Source organism: Sarcophilus harrisii, chromosome 1 (genome assembly GCF_902635505.1).
Source record: "Sarcophilus harrisii chromosome 1, mSarHar1.11, whole genome shotgun sequence".
In the NCBI taxonomy this organism is placed as follows: Eukaryota; Metazoa; Chordata; class Mammalia; order Dasyuromorphia; family Dasyuridae; genus Sarcophilus; species Sarcophilus harrisii.
The window spans coordinates 164,381,380-164,399,538 of record NC_045426.1 but is presented as its reverse complement, the minus strand read 5'-3'; the positions used below and the strand labels follow the sequence as shown (position 1 = coordinate 164,399,538).

General features: G+C 33.2%; 1 protein-coding gene across 3 annotated transcripts in view; it reads left to right on the top strand.

The window, feature by feature from the left end:
* IQGAP2 (IQ motif containing GTPase activating protein 2) overlaps window positions 1-15,182 on the top strand; it is a 310,948-nt gene extending 295,766 nt beyond the window's left edge. For 2 of the 3 annotated variants that reach the window (XM_031966282.1, XM_031966273.1), the window contains 6 exons: window positions 1,516-1,603; window positions 4,313-4,525; window positions 6,420-6,580; window positions 8,154-8,291; window positions 9,658-9,766; window positions 14,250-15,182. In XM_031966282.1, coding sequence (XP_031822142.1) covers window positions 1,516-1,603; window positions 4,313-4,525; window positions 6,420-6,580; window positions 8,154-8,291; window positions 9,658-9,766; window positions 14,250-14,360 — 820 coding nt within the window. In that variant the 3' untranslated portion in view covers window positions 14,361-15,182. Of the gene's footprint in view, window positions 1-1,515; window positions 1,604-4,312; window positions 4,526-6,419; window positions 6,585-8,153; window positions 8,292-9,657; window positions 9,767-14,249 lie in introns of those variants that run through there. The other variant, XM_031966291.1, reaches the window with a different exon arrangement.
* Window positions 15,183-18,159: the final 2,977 nt, after the last annotated feature.

Genomic DNA, 18,159 nt, shown 5'->3' with positions numbered 1-18,159 from the left:
TTTATATTGAACACTATATTTGCATAGCAGTACATAATATAATTTATAAATTAACTTATGCTATATATAAAATTTTATTTGTATATACATATTTTATATATACATATATAATGTATTATTATGTATGTATGTATAATAATATTAAATGAATGCTAAAAAAAATTTTCTTTTACTAATAGGGTTGTGTGAACAAAAGTTTTGAAACCATTTCTCTAAACTCCTTAGCAAATCTTTGGTAACCTTAATTTGAATACTGACTAGAGTTAGGAAGCCAGTCATACATCAATACATTGCCTCTAATTTTCTTTTCTTAAAAGCTGAAAAAATATTGGCATATAGTGGATATTAAATGAATGATTGTTGATTTGACTTGGTTACAAACTCCCAAGGTCTTGTTTAGCTTGAAGGTACATTGGTTTTTTGACTGGTCTTACTCCCACTACCACATATACCCTCTCACTGAAGCTTCCATGCTACAAACAATTCCAATACCTGCTCAGCCTGCAAGTCTGAATCCTAAATGTGTGATTTTTTCCATTATAAAGAGTCTAGATCACAGCACTAGGTGGTACGGTCAAAGTGCTGGGTCTGGAGTCAAGAAGACTCATCTTCCTGAGTTCAAAACTGGCCTCAGACACTTATGAACTGTATGATCCTCACCAAGTCACTTAATTCAGTTTCTTCATCTGTAAAATGAGCTGGAGAAAGAAAAGGCAAACCACTTTAGTATCTTTGCTAAGAAAACCCCCCAGATGGCATCACAAAGAGTCACACAATTGGAACAATTGAGTAACATATACACATTATATAACGATAGATAGATATAAATGGACATGTAATGTTGATACAATGCAAAAATATACAAATACATGGACTACCTGCCATTTAAGGGAGAGGTAGTGAGGGGAAGGAGGGGATAATTTGGAGCAGAAGGCTTTGCAAAGGTCAATGCTGAAAAATAACCCATGCATATGTTTTGAAAATAAAAAGCTTTAGTAAAATAAAAAAAGGAAAAAAATATACAAATACATGTGCTTATATGTATAAACATATACATACATAAATGTATATGTATTTACTCAGGGTCACACTTTGGTCATCTGTCCATTAAGGTTTTTTCCCCAATTCTGAATCCTATAAACTGAAAGCTGCTATACCCTGTGGGAAAAGACACATACATACTCAATCATATGTGTGTGTGTGTGTGGGTATGTGTTTTATGCCTATAGTTAATCTTGGTCCTAAAAGTAGAGATTGAGTTTCTTTTTTATGATATTTAAAAAGCTATGCTCCTCTTATTTCTGTACACATAACAGATATATGTACGTATAACTGAACTTATTTCTTATGCCCATCCACAGAAAAAGAAATCAAAATAAAAAAGGAAGAAAAAGCATTTTTTAAAATGGCCTTGGACTGGCAAGCTTTCTCAAACTTTAAGGAGCCTTAAAACAGCATTGAATCTGTATTTTTTTCTCTGAGTCTAACTTTTATTTTGTCTCTCATTTTACAAAGAACCAAAAAGCTGGTCCTTGATGTAATCCGAATACAAAAAGGTACCTCACTGGCAGAAATCCTACAGACTCCAGCAACTCCAGAACAGGTACTTTGTTTTTGGATGTGTGGATAGTAGTAGTCGATAAAATACCTGAGAAGTTACAGTAATGCTTGGAAAGTTTTTTGGAGATTGCACTATCTTATGCTCTTATCTAGTATGGTGGTGGTGACAATGATAATAACAATATTCATAATAATAGCAACTAGCATTTAGTTGTTGTTTTAAAGTTTGCAAGGTACTTTACATTTGCAGATCTAATTTGAGATTTGCAGCAATCTTCAGAGCTGGGGATCATGATTATCCTCATTTTACAGATGAAGAAACTGAGGGAGTTATATCCATAGTCATACTTTGATCAACTTAACAATAAGGTTCTTTTCAGTTCTGAATCAACTGAAGGCTAACATACATACCATAAAGCAACTAGTACTTTTTGAATAATTTTAACACAATCATGGAATCAAAGCATTAGAATTATACTAAACATATTTGAAATGCCTTAGAATCATCATTTTGAGCATTGGCTGAGCTATGGATTTGATTACACACTGGTTAATATTTTCTCTTTGGCAGAATCCCAGATGAAGCAAATTTTTCCTTCTGTTGCATTTTTAATGACTGAAGAATCATTCTATAAAGTCAAAATCTCGTCTGTTTTTCCAAGCCCATTGAGTCCAGAGTGTATATTACTTATTTTAAATGGAAATACAGTGCCATTTTTTGTGGAATTTTTTAAACATCAGCTTGAAATGCTTTCGATAAAATTTATAGTTTTTTCTAAGTTATAGTTTAAAATATCCACAAATTGTTTTAGCTATAAAGAATAATTTTAAAATCAGCCAGAATCAGGAATTCAGGTTAAGGGAAAATCTTCAATCTTTATTATTTGTGGAGATAAAGGGGGATCGTGATAGCAACGTGAGCAGCTGCGACAGGAACCAGCCAGCAGTCTCTTTCCGCCTCTCTCTCTCTCCCCTCTGCCTCTACCCACCAAAATCATCATTTCCTATACAACACATCAGGACTTGCACAAAGAGTGGGCGGGGGCCATTCTTTCTCCAAGCATATATATTAATAGAGTATGTTCCAATTACTATTTAGCCTCACATGCTTGGGACCTCAGTGCATCAACTCCAGCTTCAGTCCATTACAATAATGCAATAATAATTACTAAAATTAAATGGAAGATGTTTACTTTCTTACATGGAAAATAATTGCTCCCTATTTCCTTAATTGAGCCTTCACTAATTCTTTCCTTCTCACCAAAGTAATATTTTTGCAAAGATTTTTGTTGTAAGGGAATCAAAACTCTGAGTTAATTGTTTATTCCTTAAATCATATAAACAAAATATATTGTGGACAGATAGCCGCATTATTTTACTATGAGATTTTTTTTTCTCTTATTGTACATTTTTGTAACTTATTTACTGTTTTGTTGCTTTCAACCTAAATGTTTGCTGGCAAAACTAGCAAATGGTTTTTCCTATACCTGGTGTCTAGTCAACTGTATACTTAATAATGATCCACAGTCAGTTAATTACATATAACCCACCAGTAACATCCACAATTCATTGAAGGGTGCTATTCATTGAGGAGGCAGAACAGCTGTTCTTAGCTTTATTAAAGACTTTGCTCATGCAAATAACAGGAAATGTTTGTCATCATCTTTTGGGAGTTTTTTTGGTTTGTTTTTTATTTTTAGAAATCTCAGACTCTGGATTTCTCAGCTTTTGTCCATGATACTATCAGGGTTGAATGTATAGAAATCTCTTCTTCTACTCAGATCACTCATGACTGGTCTACCACTCCTAATCACCCTGACAGAATGCCAACATGTGCTGGGTTTCAGCCTTTATTTTAGCACTTTCTTTCTAGGGCGCCATAACCATATTTTACTCAATATCCATAGATTCAAAACTCAGAGGAATCATAGACATTTTTTCCAATCTCTTCATTTTATATATGAAGAAACTGAGATTCAAAGAGGTAATAGGAGGATGCAAGTAATTGGGTGCAGAGCTAAGATCTTGAGCCCATTTCTTCCTATTCTAAATCTAGCACATTTTCTATAAATTCACACCACTTTTTGAATTTTACTTCAGTTTCAACTTGTCTTTTCTGGAAAGGAAGGCCATGTATTTGAGAGTAAGAACATATTCATTGCTAAAAATAGTTTTAGCTTTGGTAGTAGGGGTAGCCATTTAAAACTTTTTCTGACTGAGCTTTGTAAAAAGGGGTTTTCTTGATAGGCATCTATATTTTATATGCAATATGTAGATATTTAAAGATATAAATTTATTACTTTGTAAATGCCTGTTTCAAATGAATACATTTCTTTTCCTAGGTTTGGATGGGGGCGGGGATAGGATTCTGTCCAAAGGAGCACCTTTTGGATTTTTCTTTCATAGTCCTTATTAATTTAAAAGTCTATTGCTCACCTTTCGATCCTTTCTTTTCTCCCTCCCTTACTCTCTTCCTTGTTCTCCTTTATCCCTTCTTTCCTTCTGACTTCTCTTTATATCTCCCTTCCTCTATCTCTGTTTCTTTTTTTTTTTTTTTTTGCTATCTTTTTCTGTGTCTTTCTCTTTTGTGTGCTCTCTCACTCTCTTTTTCTCCATCTGTGTCGCTCTCTTTCTGTGTGTCTGTCTGTCTGTCTTTCTCTTTCCCCTGTCTCATATTTCATTTTTGGGATAGATACAAGACAAAAAGGAAGATTAAAAAAAAAACCCTAAAGTCTTTCTTTATGCTTTCCAGGAACTTGCACATTCCTTAGAGATGGAGAATAGGGCAATTTTGGATTCCAAGACCCCTGAAGAAATGAAAAACAACCAGTCCATGCTTGAGGATGGCCAATTACCCTTAGAACAAAAGAAGAGGAAAATTCAGAGGAATCTTCGGATACTAGAACAGAGTGGACTTGTATCATCAGAAAATAAATACCAAGAAGTTATCAATGAGATTGCTAAGGTTTTTGGCAATGATATTCTTTTCTATTTATTCAACAAAAATTGATTGAGCGCCTACTATATACAAGTTGTTGGACTAATTGATTATGTAGGATGCCAAGATGTATAAGACACACTCCATGATTTCCAGAGGAGTTTAAAATTGGTAGCAATTTGATATAGATATTGATAACATCTGACATAGGCAAGACTACAGATGCCCTCCCCAAAATTAGGAAAAAAAGAAATATTGTACAAATTTATTGAAAAGCTAACAGCTACCCCCATTAAAAAGCACTTGTGAGTTTTGGGTAATAAATAAGAAATCAATAGTACTTTATAGAATTTTAAAGTTATCGTGACATTTAAGGTACTTTTAAATGTGACATCAAAATGCTAATGTTACATGAACTTCTACGAATATTTCTTTGTCCAATTCTTGCAGTTGAACTGCAAATTCTCTTGTGAATCTTGCTGACAAAAAGTCTTCAACTGTGGTAGGACTAAAGAACAAAGCAATATAGGAAGTGACTATGTGGTCTGCATGTCAGAGATAAGAAAAAGTATTCATTGTTAGGAAAGACCATTTATCCTTTCATTCCCCCCTTTATAAATTTACCTGTATCCAAGAAGGTAAAATGAGTTAGTTGAGAAAGCAGAAATATATTCTCATTTTTTCACATAAAGAAAAAAAATTAATGCTTAGCTTTATCTTGCTTTGAAAATCTCTAGGGGTTTCTAGTTTTAAATTTGCTTCCTTTTAGCTTCAGGGATGACTTGTGGTCTTCATTACTGTGGAGAAGTGATAAGGTGTTTTTTTTAGGAGGGTGGGGGGAGTCAATTTTTTTCTTAAAGGCTATTAGTATTAGACTTTTCCCCTATTTGGATCCTGTTATGAAGGAATCTCAGGTAGAAAAAATGCCTTCAACCTTAAGTGTTAGAAGGTTTTGTGAGAAGACTTAAAAATTGGTCTAGACACATTGGTGTTAAACTTTCGGCCCAGCTGTAAGCCACCATAACATTCCTGAACCCCCCCTAAACTAATTGGGAAATGCTTAACTAAATAAAAATACTATGCAACATAGATGATGTTAATATGTAGTTTTCTAAGTCAATATTTGACCTGGAGGAGTTTGATATCATTGTATCTAGGGGAATTAGGCAAGGATAAACCTCTTTCTAAAACAGAATACATCCAAATCTTGCCCATTCCATTGCAAGGAATGAAGATTGGTTTAATTTTGCCCATTAGATTGCAAGAAATGAAGATTTCTAAAAATCACAATAGCATTTCAGGTTTGAGACAGTAGCTTTTTTCACATTCCAGGACTTGTCCTAATCTAAATCCTGTAATCAGCAGTGAGATATGGATTTTCTTCCTGTGAAATCTCTTAGGAGAAATTAACTTTGTCAGATCAAAATATAAAATTGTTCTTATTTCCTCAAATGAATAAAATAGTCATCAGTGGACCCCACCGAGCAGTTCAAATGCATCTATCCAAAATGTAATGAATGTTCAAGAGTATGGAAAAATTACATATCCCCTGCCAAAGAGTCCTTCCTTGCAGCAGTCAAGTTAAAAAAAATAATTTTTGATGTAAACAATTTATGAGATTATTCCATAATTCTTACCACTGGTTGAAATTAATCTTAGAAAGTGTCTTGTAAAGAACAACTTCCTATTCTTATATAAGATAAAAAGACTTTATAATTTTTTTTGCAGGGGAGAAATTTATATAATGACTTTTCCTAGAAATTTGCAGATTTCTCACACACACACATACACACACACACACTTTAAGTAAGAGAAGTTAGTTATGAAATTATTTCAATCCCAAATTATCAGTACTTTGAAGCAAATTTCAAAATGGCATTTCTACATTAATCCTATTTAATGGGTTTATATTTATCCTCAGGATATTCGGAATCAAAGACTCTATCGTGAAAATCGGAGAGCTGAATTGGTGAAACTCCAACAGACCCTGAATGCACTTAATTCTAAGTCAGCATTTTTTGAAGATCAAATTAACTATTATGACACCTACATAAAGACTTGTTTAGACAACTTAACAAGAAAGTAAGTTCAAATCATGTCTTTGAAACTTTTCTTTTATTCATGAGAACCAGAGATGCTTGTGTTGAGTCTATTTAAATGGAACATTTTAAAAAATGAACCATCATCGTACATTCTGTCACCATTTACAGTGTGAGCTAAAAAAGCACAAATGTATTTTGAAATGTTATTTTCTGTATCAGCTTTAAAAGTTTGATATATAAACTTTATAAATTCCTATTCACTTGTATTAATTTGAGTATGAATTCATGGAGAGATTATAAGAATATTGGAATTCTACATTCATTGAGTAGAGGATTACTATAGAATTGTGTACTTAACATTTTTGTTATGAAGATATACAGTTCTATTAGGTGTAATAATATTGCATGAATAGCACATTCATATCTCTATTTTTGTTGTTGTTCAGTCATTTCAATTGTGTTTGACTCATTGTGACCCCTTTTGGGGTCAGTATCCTTGGTAAAGAAACTGGAATGGTTTGCCATTTCCTTCTCTAGGTTCATTTTACAGATGAGGAAAACAGAGGCAAACAGGATTGAATGACTTACTTAGGGTCACACAATTAGTAAGTGTCTGATGTTGGATTTGAGTCCAAGAAGATGAATTTTCCTAACTCCAGGTCTGGCACTATGCACCTAACTAGCCTATTAAGCTACTTCAAATAAATCATATTTTTAAAAATTCATAAGTTAAGAAATCTTTTGACAAAAATTTCATTATTCTGGTAATAGATAAATTATAAGTTTATTGATATTAATATCTTATTAATATTAATAATAAACACATGAACATGTATTTAATAATCATAATAGCTACTATTTTGTTGGTTTTCATAACAACCTTGTGGGCTAGATGCTGTTATTATCCCTGTTTTACAAGTGAGGTAACTGAAGCAAACAGATGTTAAATGATTTTCCTAGAATCATGTAACTAGTGAATGCAGGTCTTCCTGATTACAAGTCAAACCTATATTCTATCCATAGTACCATTCCTTGTTTCCTATAGACTGTAGTGAGTAATGGTAGAGACACCAAACATATAAAAGAAAAAAAAGAACACCAATTACATTTTATTTATTTGTTTGTTTGTTTGTTTTTGATGGGGCAATTGGGGATGAGTGACTTGCCCAGGGTCACACAGCCAGAAAATGTTCAGTGTCTGAGGTCAGATTTGAATTCAGGTCCTCCTGATTTCAGGGCTGGTGCTCTATCCCCTATACCAACTAGCTGACCCAATTAAAATATTTTAAAATACACAAAAGAAGACAAAAGTGTTCAGAATGAGGATGCAAATAAGATAATTTTGTGACTGTTGTATTAACATTATTTCAAAATATTGCATGCATGACAGAATTTCATGGTTTATTCTTTGCTGTTCTCAATAAACTAAAATGTTCATGTTGGTGATGAAATTCATAATTTTTAAAAATGTTATTGGGTTGAAAATTTTTCAATGTATTTTGAATGTAACAAAGGCAGGGAATAAATGCATTTGATTTATTATATATTTCAGGTTAGCCTGCCATTAGTAAAATCTATTAGGTAAAATGATAAACGTCTTTCTCTCTTATCAGAAACACAAGGAGGTCATTTAAATTTCGTGGAAAAGAAGAAGCAAGTACATACAAGAAGGCAAAACCAGTGAGATACACAGCATCCCGACTCCATGATAAGGGGGTCCTGCTAGAGATTGAAGACCTTCAGATCAATCAGTGAGTTTTCCTTTGCATCTGAAGGGGAGGCAGTTAGTCCTTAAGTACTTTCATAAAGGCCTGTTAAAAGCATCTTCTACATTTGTGGAGAAATTTCATGAGTTCATGACTCCTTGTGGCCTACTAGGCTATAATCAAAATTTTTTAGCTTAGCATTCAGTGGCTTTCACAATCTGACCCAGCCTAATTTCTTTTGCCTTTTTATCTCTACCTAGTTATTTTGTAAAATTATCCACTCTTGCTAAACTGATCTAACACCTAGCATGCCTGGGCTTTCTCATCTTTATTTCTCATTTAGAAGTGCTTTTTTTATCTTTCTCTCTGCTGGTCCAAATCCCACTCAACCTTCAAGGCTCAGCTCAGATTCCACTTCTCCTAGAAATGTGCCTCTTGTAAATCTTGTGTTTCTTGCTTTCAGTGACTTTCAATTGCCACTTCTCATATCCTGTGTTTTGAATGGTTGGTTAGCAAATCATTTGTATGTCTTACCCCTCCAACTAGATGAGAAGCTTCTTGAAAACAAGGACTCTTGCTTAAACTTCTTTGGATCTCCCAAAGCCACTTGCATAATTATATATATTTATATATATATGTTATCTTTATAAGTTCTTATTAGTATTTATTGGTTGATTTCACTTCCTTCAACAGAGCCTTCACTTGGGTTCTATCAATATATTCGCTGTCCCCTTGAAGAAGTGATCATTCTGTTGCTTTGACTTTCCATGTGGCAGTCTATATACTTAATTTATACTGCTCACCTCTACCTGTCAGTACTTCATCTATTTCCTTTTTTTTTCTTTTTTTTTTTTTTTATAATTTTTTATTGACAGAATATATGCCTGGGTAATTTTTTACAACATTATCCCTTGCACTCACTTCTGTTCCAACTTTTCCCTTCCCTCCCTACTTCATCCTGTTTCAAAGCTCACCTGCTCTGCAAGGGTTGCCACAATTTATTTCCCAGCTATTCCTCTTTTCCTTCCTTCTCCCTTACATTTATTTTATGTGAGGATAGAATTTTGAAAGAAATAAATTAAATATATTACATACATATACATTTATATATAATTGAGTATAAAATAAGTGATTTATAAATAAATAAATAAATTTTGATTTATGGAACAAAACAAGCATTTCTAAAGCATAGTATAATTTTAAAAAAAGATGGTTGCACATGAAACTTCAAATCTAAAAAAGGCTATCATTAGACAAATATCCACTTATCTCTCTCTAGAACTTTCTCAGTGCTACCTTCATATATTGTAGCTATGTGTTTATAATTCACTCAAACGGAATTCATGTTGTCTCATGTCATTTAAAGCTTGTGATCTGTAATATTATTTATTATGAATGCTTTTCTCTCAAGGTTTAAGCATGTTATGTTTGACATCATACCCACTGAAGAACTGGGTCACTTTGAAGTTAGAGCAAAATTCCGAGGTGTTGAGATGGAAAAGGTTCACCTTGATATTCAGGTAAGACATTATTTTCTTTATCTGGCTGGAGCTTAAGTGTCCTTGAAAGAATAGATTTGAAATCATGGGACAGAGGTCCAAATCTCAGATTTTCTACTTATTATCTATATCATGTCACTTTGGTCAAAACACTATCAGATTTTGGAGGGAAAGGGAGAGTTAAAGAGTTTTGAGTAACAAGGATATATAGTCGGACTGGCACCCAGCCTTTACCAAATACATAAGAATTTGGGCAACAACAAAAATTATAGTGTTCAAGATTAATGCTTAAGTACATTACATTGTACTAGCCTTATCTAATACAATTTTTAGCTTTATTTACCTATAATAATTCGTTTGTGAAGCCTCCTAATCTTAATTTGTTTATAGTCACACCTAGACTAATAACACTTGGATAAAATTCTGGCAAACATGGGGGGAAAAAAAAGAAACCTGTATAGTAGAGCCTTTGTGGTTAGTGCCTTGGGGGTAGGGGGAGTGGTGACTTAATGAAGGATAGATAGTCATGTGATTTCCAAGGATTATGCTCTTAGATACTGAATTCAGCTGCAGGTGAATAACATGTGTCTAGGAGACAGTCTTGTTTTCTCTCAGTGAGGTCACAGTAACTTTAATGACATTTCCTTTAAAAATCACACAGTGTTGAAATATAAACCAAACTTGCCTTGCCAATTTGTGATAGGATTAATTATTCCCATTGTCCCATTTTACTAAACCTGGACCCCGGAAGTTCATTGAATACAGGTATTTGCATATAAACATGAATGGATCAATATAAAAAAAAAAAACCATCAGTGATAAAAAAAAAAATCATTTTTCAAATTGTAAACATATGGAAACTCTACTGAATAGTCGTATTGATAGTGAGTTGCTGAGAAGGGGGGGGGGGGTTGATTTGAAGAATAGAAAGGCATATTAAAGAGACGTGAATTAGATGTCAGGAAACACCAATTAAGAGTCTTAGTCCTAGAACTGACTAGCAATATGATATTGAATGTCCTTGGCAGTAAAATAATGGGATCATAGCCAATAATTTCCAAAGCCCCCTCTAGCTGGAGGTAGATAATGTATGAAAGAGAGAGAGTGATTCTATTTCTGCTCTTGATTTGAGGCAAAAATAAGAAGATAGAAATGAGAAAATCGCTTAGGTATCAAAGGAAAATTTCTCTCAGCACTTATTTAGCCCTTTCTAAGCCCCTATTTAAAGTACACAACAGGGCATGTCACTCAGAAAACTGTTGTATTCACTTTAGCTAGAAAGGTGCACCTGGATTAAATGCCTCAGTCACCTTAGAGGGCAAATAAACAATGTTAACTTTTACTAAGAATCAGTCAATCATTGTTTATTAAGCATCTTTGAGGCACTGTGCTAGGAACTAGGGGATTTAAAATTAAAAATGAAATTCTTCCTCTCTTCAAATTATTTAGACTAAAGGAGTAAAGTTTACTTCATTCAGAACAAATATATACCAAACCAAGAGTTTGTTGTTATTCATTAATTCACGTCCAACTTGTTGTGAACACATGGATCACAGCACACCCGGCACTTCTGTCCTCCATCATCTCCCAAAGCCTGTCCAAGCTCTTGTTCGTTGTTTCCATAGCACTGTCTCTCCATCTTATCCTCTGTCATCTCCTTTTTCGCCTTCAATGTTTCTCAACATCAAGGTCTTTTCCAGTGAGTCCCATCTTCTCATTATTTGGCCATGTCTTGTTTTAACTGAGCTTCTCTGTCTCTGACTGAAAAGTATATAACACACCTGATTTTGATATTGACCATCTGGAGATATCTATGTATACACACTCACCTTTTGGTTTATTGAAAAAGTGTTTGCTATGAACAGCAAGTTATCTTGATAAAACTTATCAGTCTCCACCTGGTGTCATTTTGTGTCCTAGGAACAAACTTCCTTCTTATCCAATTATCTTTTGATTTCCTATTTTAGCATTCCAATCCCCTTTGATGACTGTGATTTTTTTTTCTTTTTTTTGGTTTTATTTCTAGAAGATGTTGTAGATATTCTTAGAACTGACCAACTTTGGCCTCTTCAGCATCAGTGATTGGAGCATAGACTTGTAATATTGTGGTGCTGAATGGCTTGCCTTGGTTTCAAACAGATAGCATTCTGGTTTTTTTGAGATTATACCCTGATACTGCTTTTCTCACCCTTTTATTGACTATGAAGGCTACTTATTTCTTCTAAGGATCTCTTGCTCACACCAATATATGTAATAATCTCATCAATTAAATTCATTCATCCATTCATTTAAATTAACCGACATTCAATATGTTGATATTTAATTTTCCACTTTCTGTTTGACCATATCTAGCTTATTTTGCTTCACAGACCTTATATTCCAGATTCCAATGCAATATTGATCTTGACAGCATCAAACTTTCCTTTCATCAGCAGACACATCTGCGGCTGAGCTTCCTTTGAGTTTTATCTAGCCTCTTCATTACTTTCATAGCTACTTGTAGCTGTCCTCTGCTTTTAGTATGTTGGACATTTTCCAACCAGAAGTATTCAATTTTTGGTGCCATATCTTTTGTCATTGTAATACTATCCATGAAGTTTTCTTGACAAAGGTACTAGAGAGGTTGCCATTTCCTTCTCCAGTGAAACATCTTTTGTCAGAATTCTCCATCTTGGGTAACCCTCCACAGCACACCTCATAATTTTCTTGAGTGTGGAAACCCCTTCACTATGATAAGGCAATGATCAAGGAGGAGAAATCAAGAATTTATCAGATCCAAATGAGAATCTCATAAATCAATGTATATGTGTGGGGGGGGGGGGGGAATAAACATCATACCACCAAAGAATGTTTAAACCTTGCTCTTTCCTTTAATCTGACTAAAATGGTTTATTTCTTTATTTTTAAAAAAAGAATGTATTTTATTAATCTGATTTTTCTTTTAGGAAGGCTTTTTTCTTCTTTCATTAACTTGTTGAAATTTTATTTTTGTGTGTGTGAAAAAATCATCACACACAAACATTTCAATGTTAGAGGCTTATATAAGAAAATGAATTCCTGTAATGTACTATTTGTCTTTTTAAGAATGATAAATATAGAAAGACAGATACCAGGTTTAGCAAAACAGTAACTAAAGTGATTTCTTTTTTTGCTTTCCTAGCCCATTTGAGAAGTGATTATAGAGTTAAATGTAAAAATATATTAGTTGCTTATAGAATTAATATATTTCAAGATTCTGAAATTAGAAGCATATCTAAGTAGTTTAGGATTAGAATTGTATATGCCTGAGAAGTTAATCATTCTCCCCAACTCCATTAGAACAAACTGCAGCTTTTATAAGCAACTTTGAGGACTATAAGAGACAAGGCAGTAGGTTCATGATTAAAAGTCCTTCTGAAGAACTAAAGTTTCAAAAGTTAAGAGAATGGTCAATGAGACATTGTCGTCAGTCCAAAGTAATTCAAGAATGAGCTTCCTTAAAGAAATTAATGGCAAAGGCCTAGTCAAACAAAAGTTCAATCTCTTAAATATTATTTTATTATTAGCCTTGATTATTTAGCTACATATTAAAAACAAGCTAGAAATGTGTATACCATCTCAAAATCATGTACATCATCATCATTGTACATCATCTTGTACATCAGTGTACATCATTATCATTGGAAAAAATAATTGAAAATGACACTCATGTCATAATGGCAAACAGTCACAACCAAACAACCAAATAATTGGTTGAATAGCGAACCTGAAGCTTTTTGTGGGTGGTTTTTTTTTTTTTTTTTGGGGGGGGGGGTTTGGCAGTTTGGGCTTGTATATAGAAAAGGTAAAAAGTGTTATAATTCCTAATGATTTCATCATTTGGAGTTTATCCTGAATGTGCTATCAGAATTGAAAAAAGAAAGATCCATGTGTTTAAAGATTTTCATAACAATCTTATTTGTAATTGATCCCTGCTTTCCTTCTCCGCCCTTCCCCCCATAAAATTGGAGTAATCTAAATGTCCAATATTAGGGAAATTGCTAAATAAATTGAGTAGCACAAATGTAAATTGTATTCCATAATCCCATTAATTTTGACAAATGTGAGAGATATAAAGAAATTAGGAAAGCACTTAATAAAAGAATGCAAGGAAAAAAAAGCAGGAATATAAAAATAGAATATATTGACTGACTATATCCTGACTACAAATATTTGAAGATACTAATAAACAGGCATGGAAATCTGATAGATTCCTAAATGGGAGCAGCTGAAAATTTTTGATGAAAATCCATTAAAAATAATTTAAATATAGATAATTGTCAGGGAAGCTTAGTTGCTTATGTCTATTAGTATTAAAATATTAATAAAATATTTGATTTAAAAGAAATAAGGTTAAGAAAATTTCTTTCTTTCATAAGTCAAGTCTATTAGCATCATAATGGCCAAATGAGTTTAGTTTATCCATACACCCATTTTTTTGTATAATAGCAAAGTTGTAATTTAATTCTGTTCCTTCTGATTACAGGATTTGCTTCAGATGCAGTATGATGGAGTAGCTGTAATGAAAATGTTTGATAGGGCTAAAGTGAATGTAAACCTTCTTATATTCCTGCTGAACAAGAAATTCTATGTATAATAAAATGCTTCCAGATATAACATGGACTCTACATCAAATGGATTGGGAAATGCATTTGTTCAGAATTTTTGTTTAAAATATGATTGCAGTCGCTGCTCATGGAAATGTGTTTGATTTTTTCAAAGACCAAAACTGTTCAGAAGAATGTACCCATGTGCCTTTTTGATGATCTGCTATTACAGTAGAATGCTACACAATATGAATCAGTGTAAACCCTTCCAGATCATACATTGGTGTAGGGCTTCTGATTTGAAATCTTCTTGTTTCACAACATTTTCAAGTACTATGTTTCATTTTAAAGTAGTTGAAAAAATGTCAAAAGCTATTTTCCTATGAGGATTTTTTAAATGTTTCATTTGCATACTATAATTCTTCATAGATTTTTTTTTTAATCTATGAAGAAATGAAAACCTAATTATTTGTAAGGAATCACTTAGACAAATAAACTTAGTACTAAATCCTGCCTTCTGGGAGGTGTCAATTATAAAGTGAACTTTTGTGCAATTCAAATAAAGGTTTTATAGGTGATTACAATACAATAACATTTTCTGTATAAAAGTATATATTTTATGTGATTTATTCCTACTAAATAAAGTGCACTACTGCCTCATGGTCAAAAACTTTTTACTCAAGGCCTTTAATTTAAGTGGCAAAGAAGCAATGTGGATAGCAATCAGTAGGGCTTTTCCCCCTAGTTTATTTGAACACTTAAATTGTGCCTCTCAATTTCTTTTTTTTAAATGCAATAAAATCAGTATCTAAATGGTTTAAAATGTATTCCTCAGAGATTGTTCTATGTAAAATAAATGTTACTTAATTACATTATTTGTTTCTGTCATTTTAATAACATTCTGACTATTGCAAGAAAAAGTTTTTTTTAGGGAAGCTTACTCGGAAAAGACATCTCTAACAAATCATAGCCCAATTTTACTTATCAGCTTTGTGGTGTCTTTACAGCCAATTTTAATTCTTAGCCCAACTTCCATTGATAGCTTATATGCCTATAAATGACCTTTCTTCAACTCTTCCTGGTATTATTGTCTTTTATAGAAATAGAAATTAATTTTTATGTCCATTTATCCAAAGCCCACATGAGAAAGACAGGCTGCTGAGGGGAAAATATAACACAGTCTAAGTAGAAGTTCATTTGCATAATTAAGAGATGGCTATGTTTAGTTGCATGGCTAGGTGGTCAAGTGGAGAGAGTGCTGGTCCTAGATTCAGGAAAAGCCCCAAGTTCAAATTTAGCCTAAACACTATGTGCCTCTGTTTCTTCGCCTGTAAAATGAGGATAGCATTATTATTATTATTAACAACCTCACAGTGTTGTTGTAAGGATAAAATGAGAGAATATTTATAAATAGCTTTTCAAACTTTAAAAGCATTATATAAACACTAACTATGATAAACTAGTCCATGTATTCAAAGGAGCAATAGAACTTAGTTTTAAGTTTGCTGTCTCATTAAATCTTATGTGGGCTTTAGTTTAGTACTAAAAGCACTTAAAGGAATTTCATCACTTTTCAATATAATTACAAAATATTGACTAAATTGTTATTGCTTATTATAGACAGTCACACAAAGTGTAAACTCCTCAGAAATCTAGTGGCAAACAATTTAGGAAAAATCAAGTTCTAAAACAATTAGGAAGAGAGCTGTAGTGAGATATCAGTACTAAATCAAGAAATTCACCTGTAGGAATGAATATACAGGACCTTTGAATACGACTGTAAAATATAGTACTTTATCATTACCACCACTACCCCAAGAAAGAAGACCTAAATAATCAAAATGAGTGGGTAGGTGGCACAGTGGATAGAACATTGGACTTGGAATCTGAAAGTCTCATCTCTCTTGCATTCAAATTTGGCCTCAGACTCTGACTACTTGTGTGAGCTTGGGCAAGTCACTTAACCCCTGCTTGCCTCAGTTTCCTCATCTATAAAATGAGCTGGAGAGGGAAATAGCAAAACATTCAGTATTTTTTGCCAAAAAACAACAACAAAAAAAAACTTCAAATGGGATCACAAAGAATCAAACATGACTGAAACAACTGAACAACAACAAAAAAAATGTTAATGTTCCTAGATAGTTCAAGTTAATACAGTAAAAAATGAAAATACTTTCAAGATTAATTTATTTCCTGCAATATCAAAACATAATAAAATGGTTATCTACACAAGTGATTTCACTGATCTCTTTATTATATTTTTTCCTTTTTCAAGGCAATTGGGGTTAAGTGACTTGCCCAAGGTCACACAGCCAGGAAGTGTTAAATGTATGAAACTGAATTTGAACTCAGGTCCTCCTGACTCCAGAGCCAGTGCCCCCAGCTTCGCTTATCTTTGCTTCAGTTTCCTGATCTTTAATCCTAAAAAACTGTATATATTTGCTCAAAGGGAAAGCTGTGATACCATTAAGTAGTCCTGTTTTCAATGTCTTATGCACTATTATTCTTTTAAAAAATAAATTTTCCTTTATTTTCATGTATATATTTCACACTGTATTCCTCCAACTGCCTTTCAGAAAACCATTCCTCATAATAAAGTAAAAAAGAAAGGAGAAATGGGTTTAAAAAATTAATCATCCTATCAAAAAAGTATGTTGTTTTCCATATTCTACACCCATGGTCCCCAACTTCAGTGTGGTTATTCTCTGACAGAGCTCAGTAAGAAAAATGTATATAGGGGGCAGCTGGTTGGTGTAGTGGACAGAGCACCAGCCTTGAAGTCAGGAGGACCTGAATTCAAACCTAGCTCAGATACTTAACATTTCCTGGCTGTGTTACCCTGGGCAAGTCACTTAACCCCATTGCCTTAGCATAAAGAAAAGAAAAATGCATATAAACAGGTAAGTTTCACCTTAAAAGCAAACACCTGCTTGTTTAGCCAACACTGACATTGGAAATCAGTAGGTTGTCTATGAGCTGAGTGTTTGGGGATAAAGCTGAGTGAGTCATAGATCCTCAGACTGCTGTAAGGGGCTCATTGTCTATAGATTTGCTTAGAAGGTCTCAGGTAAAACCTTCCTAGCCAAGTTTTGCCCTCCAAACATTCTTTCCTAGGTAGGAATAAACTGTAAAGTGTCCTTTGACTTGTTGCTTGTTGAGTCGTTTTAATAAACTGATTGTAGAGCAAGAAAAGGAATTTTCTTAGGAAGGCTTATTCTGAAAAGAAATGATAGAGACCAGTGTTGATTTTCTACTTGACAATTTATTTGAAGCAAATTTTAGTTCTTATACTGGCCTCTGTTGATAGTTTACATACCTCTGAATAACCTTCCATCTCTTCCTGGAATTATTGAGTTTTACAAGAATCTAAACTAATTTTAATGTTAGCCAAAATCAAACCAAATTGGGATAGTAAAAGTACTGGAGAAGGAAGAAATTCTATACTCTAAACTCAGTTAATATTAAAAGAAAAGAAGTACAAATTAGGGTTTGAATTTTTGTGAATATTTTACCATCTGTGTGCTATGAAATGGAGTTTCACAGGATTGTAATGATTGGATATCCTGTAAGTTCTTATTATCAAACAAACAGATCCTCATTCTAGCAAGGAAATCCTTTTATTACCAGAACTGGGTTTTGCAGTAAATAAAACCTGGGATTTGAAGTCAGGAAAATCTAAATGGGAATCTTGTCTCAGATACTTACTGTCTGTGAATCCCTAAGAAATTGATTCCCTTAATCTCTCAGCCTCAGTTTCCTTGCCTGTAAAATAGTAATGATAAAGGAACCTACACTGTGAAATTGCAAGGATCAAATAAGATAAAATGAAGCATTCTGCAAACCTTAAAG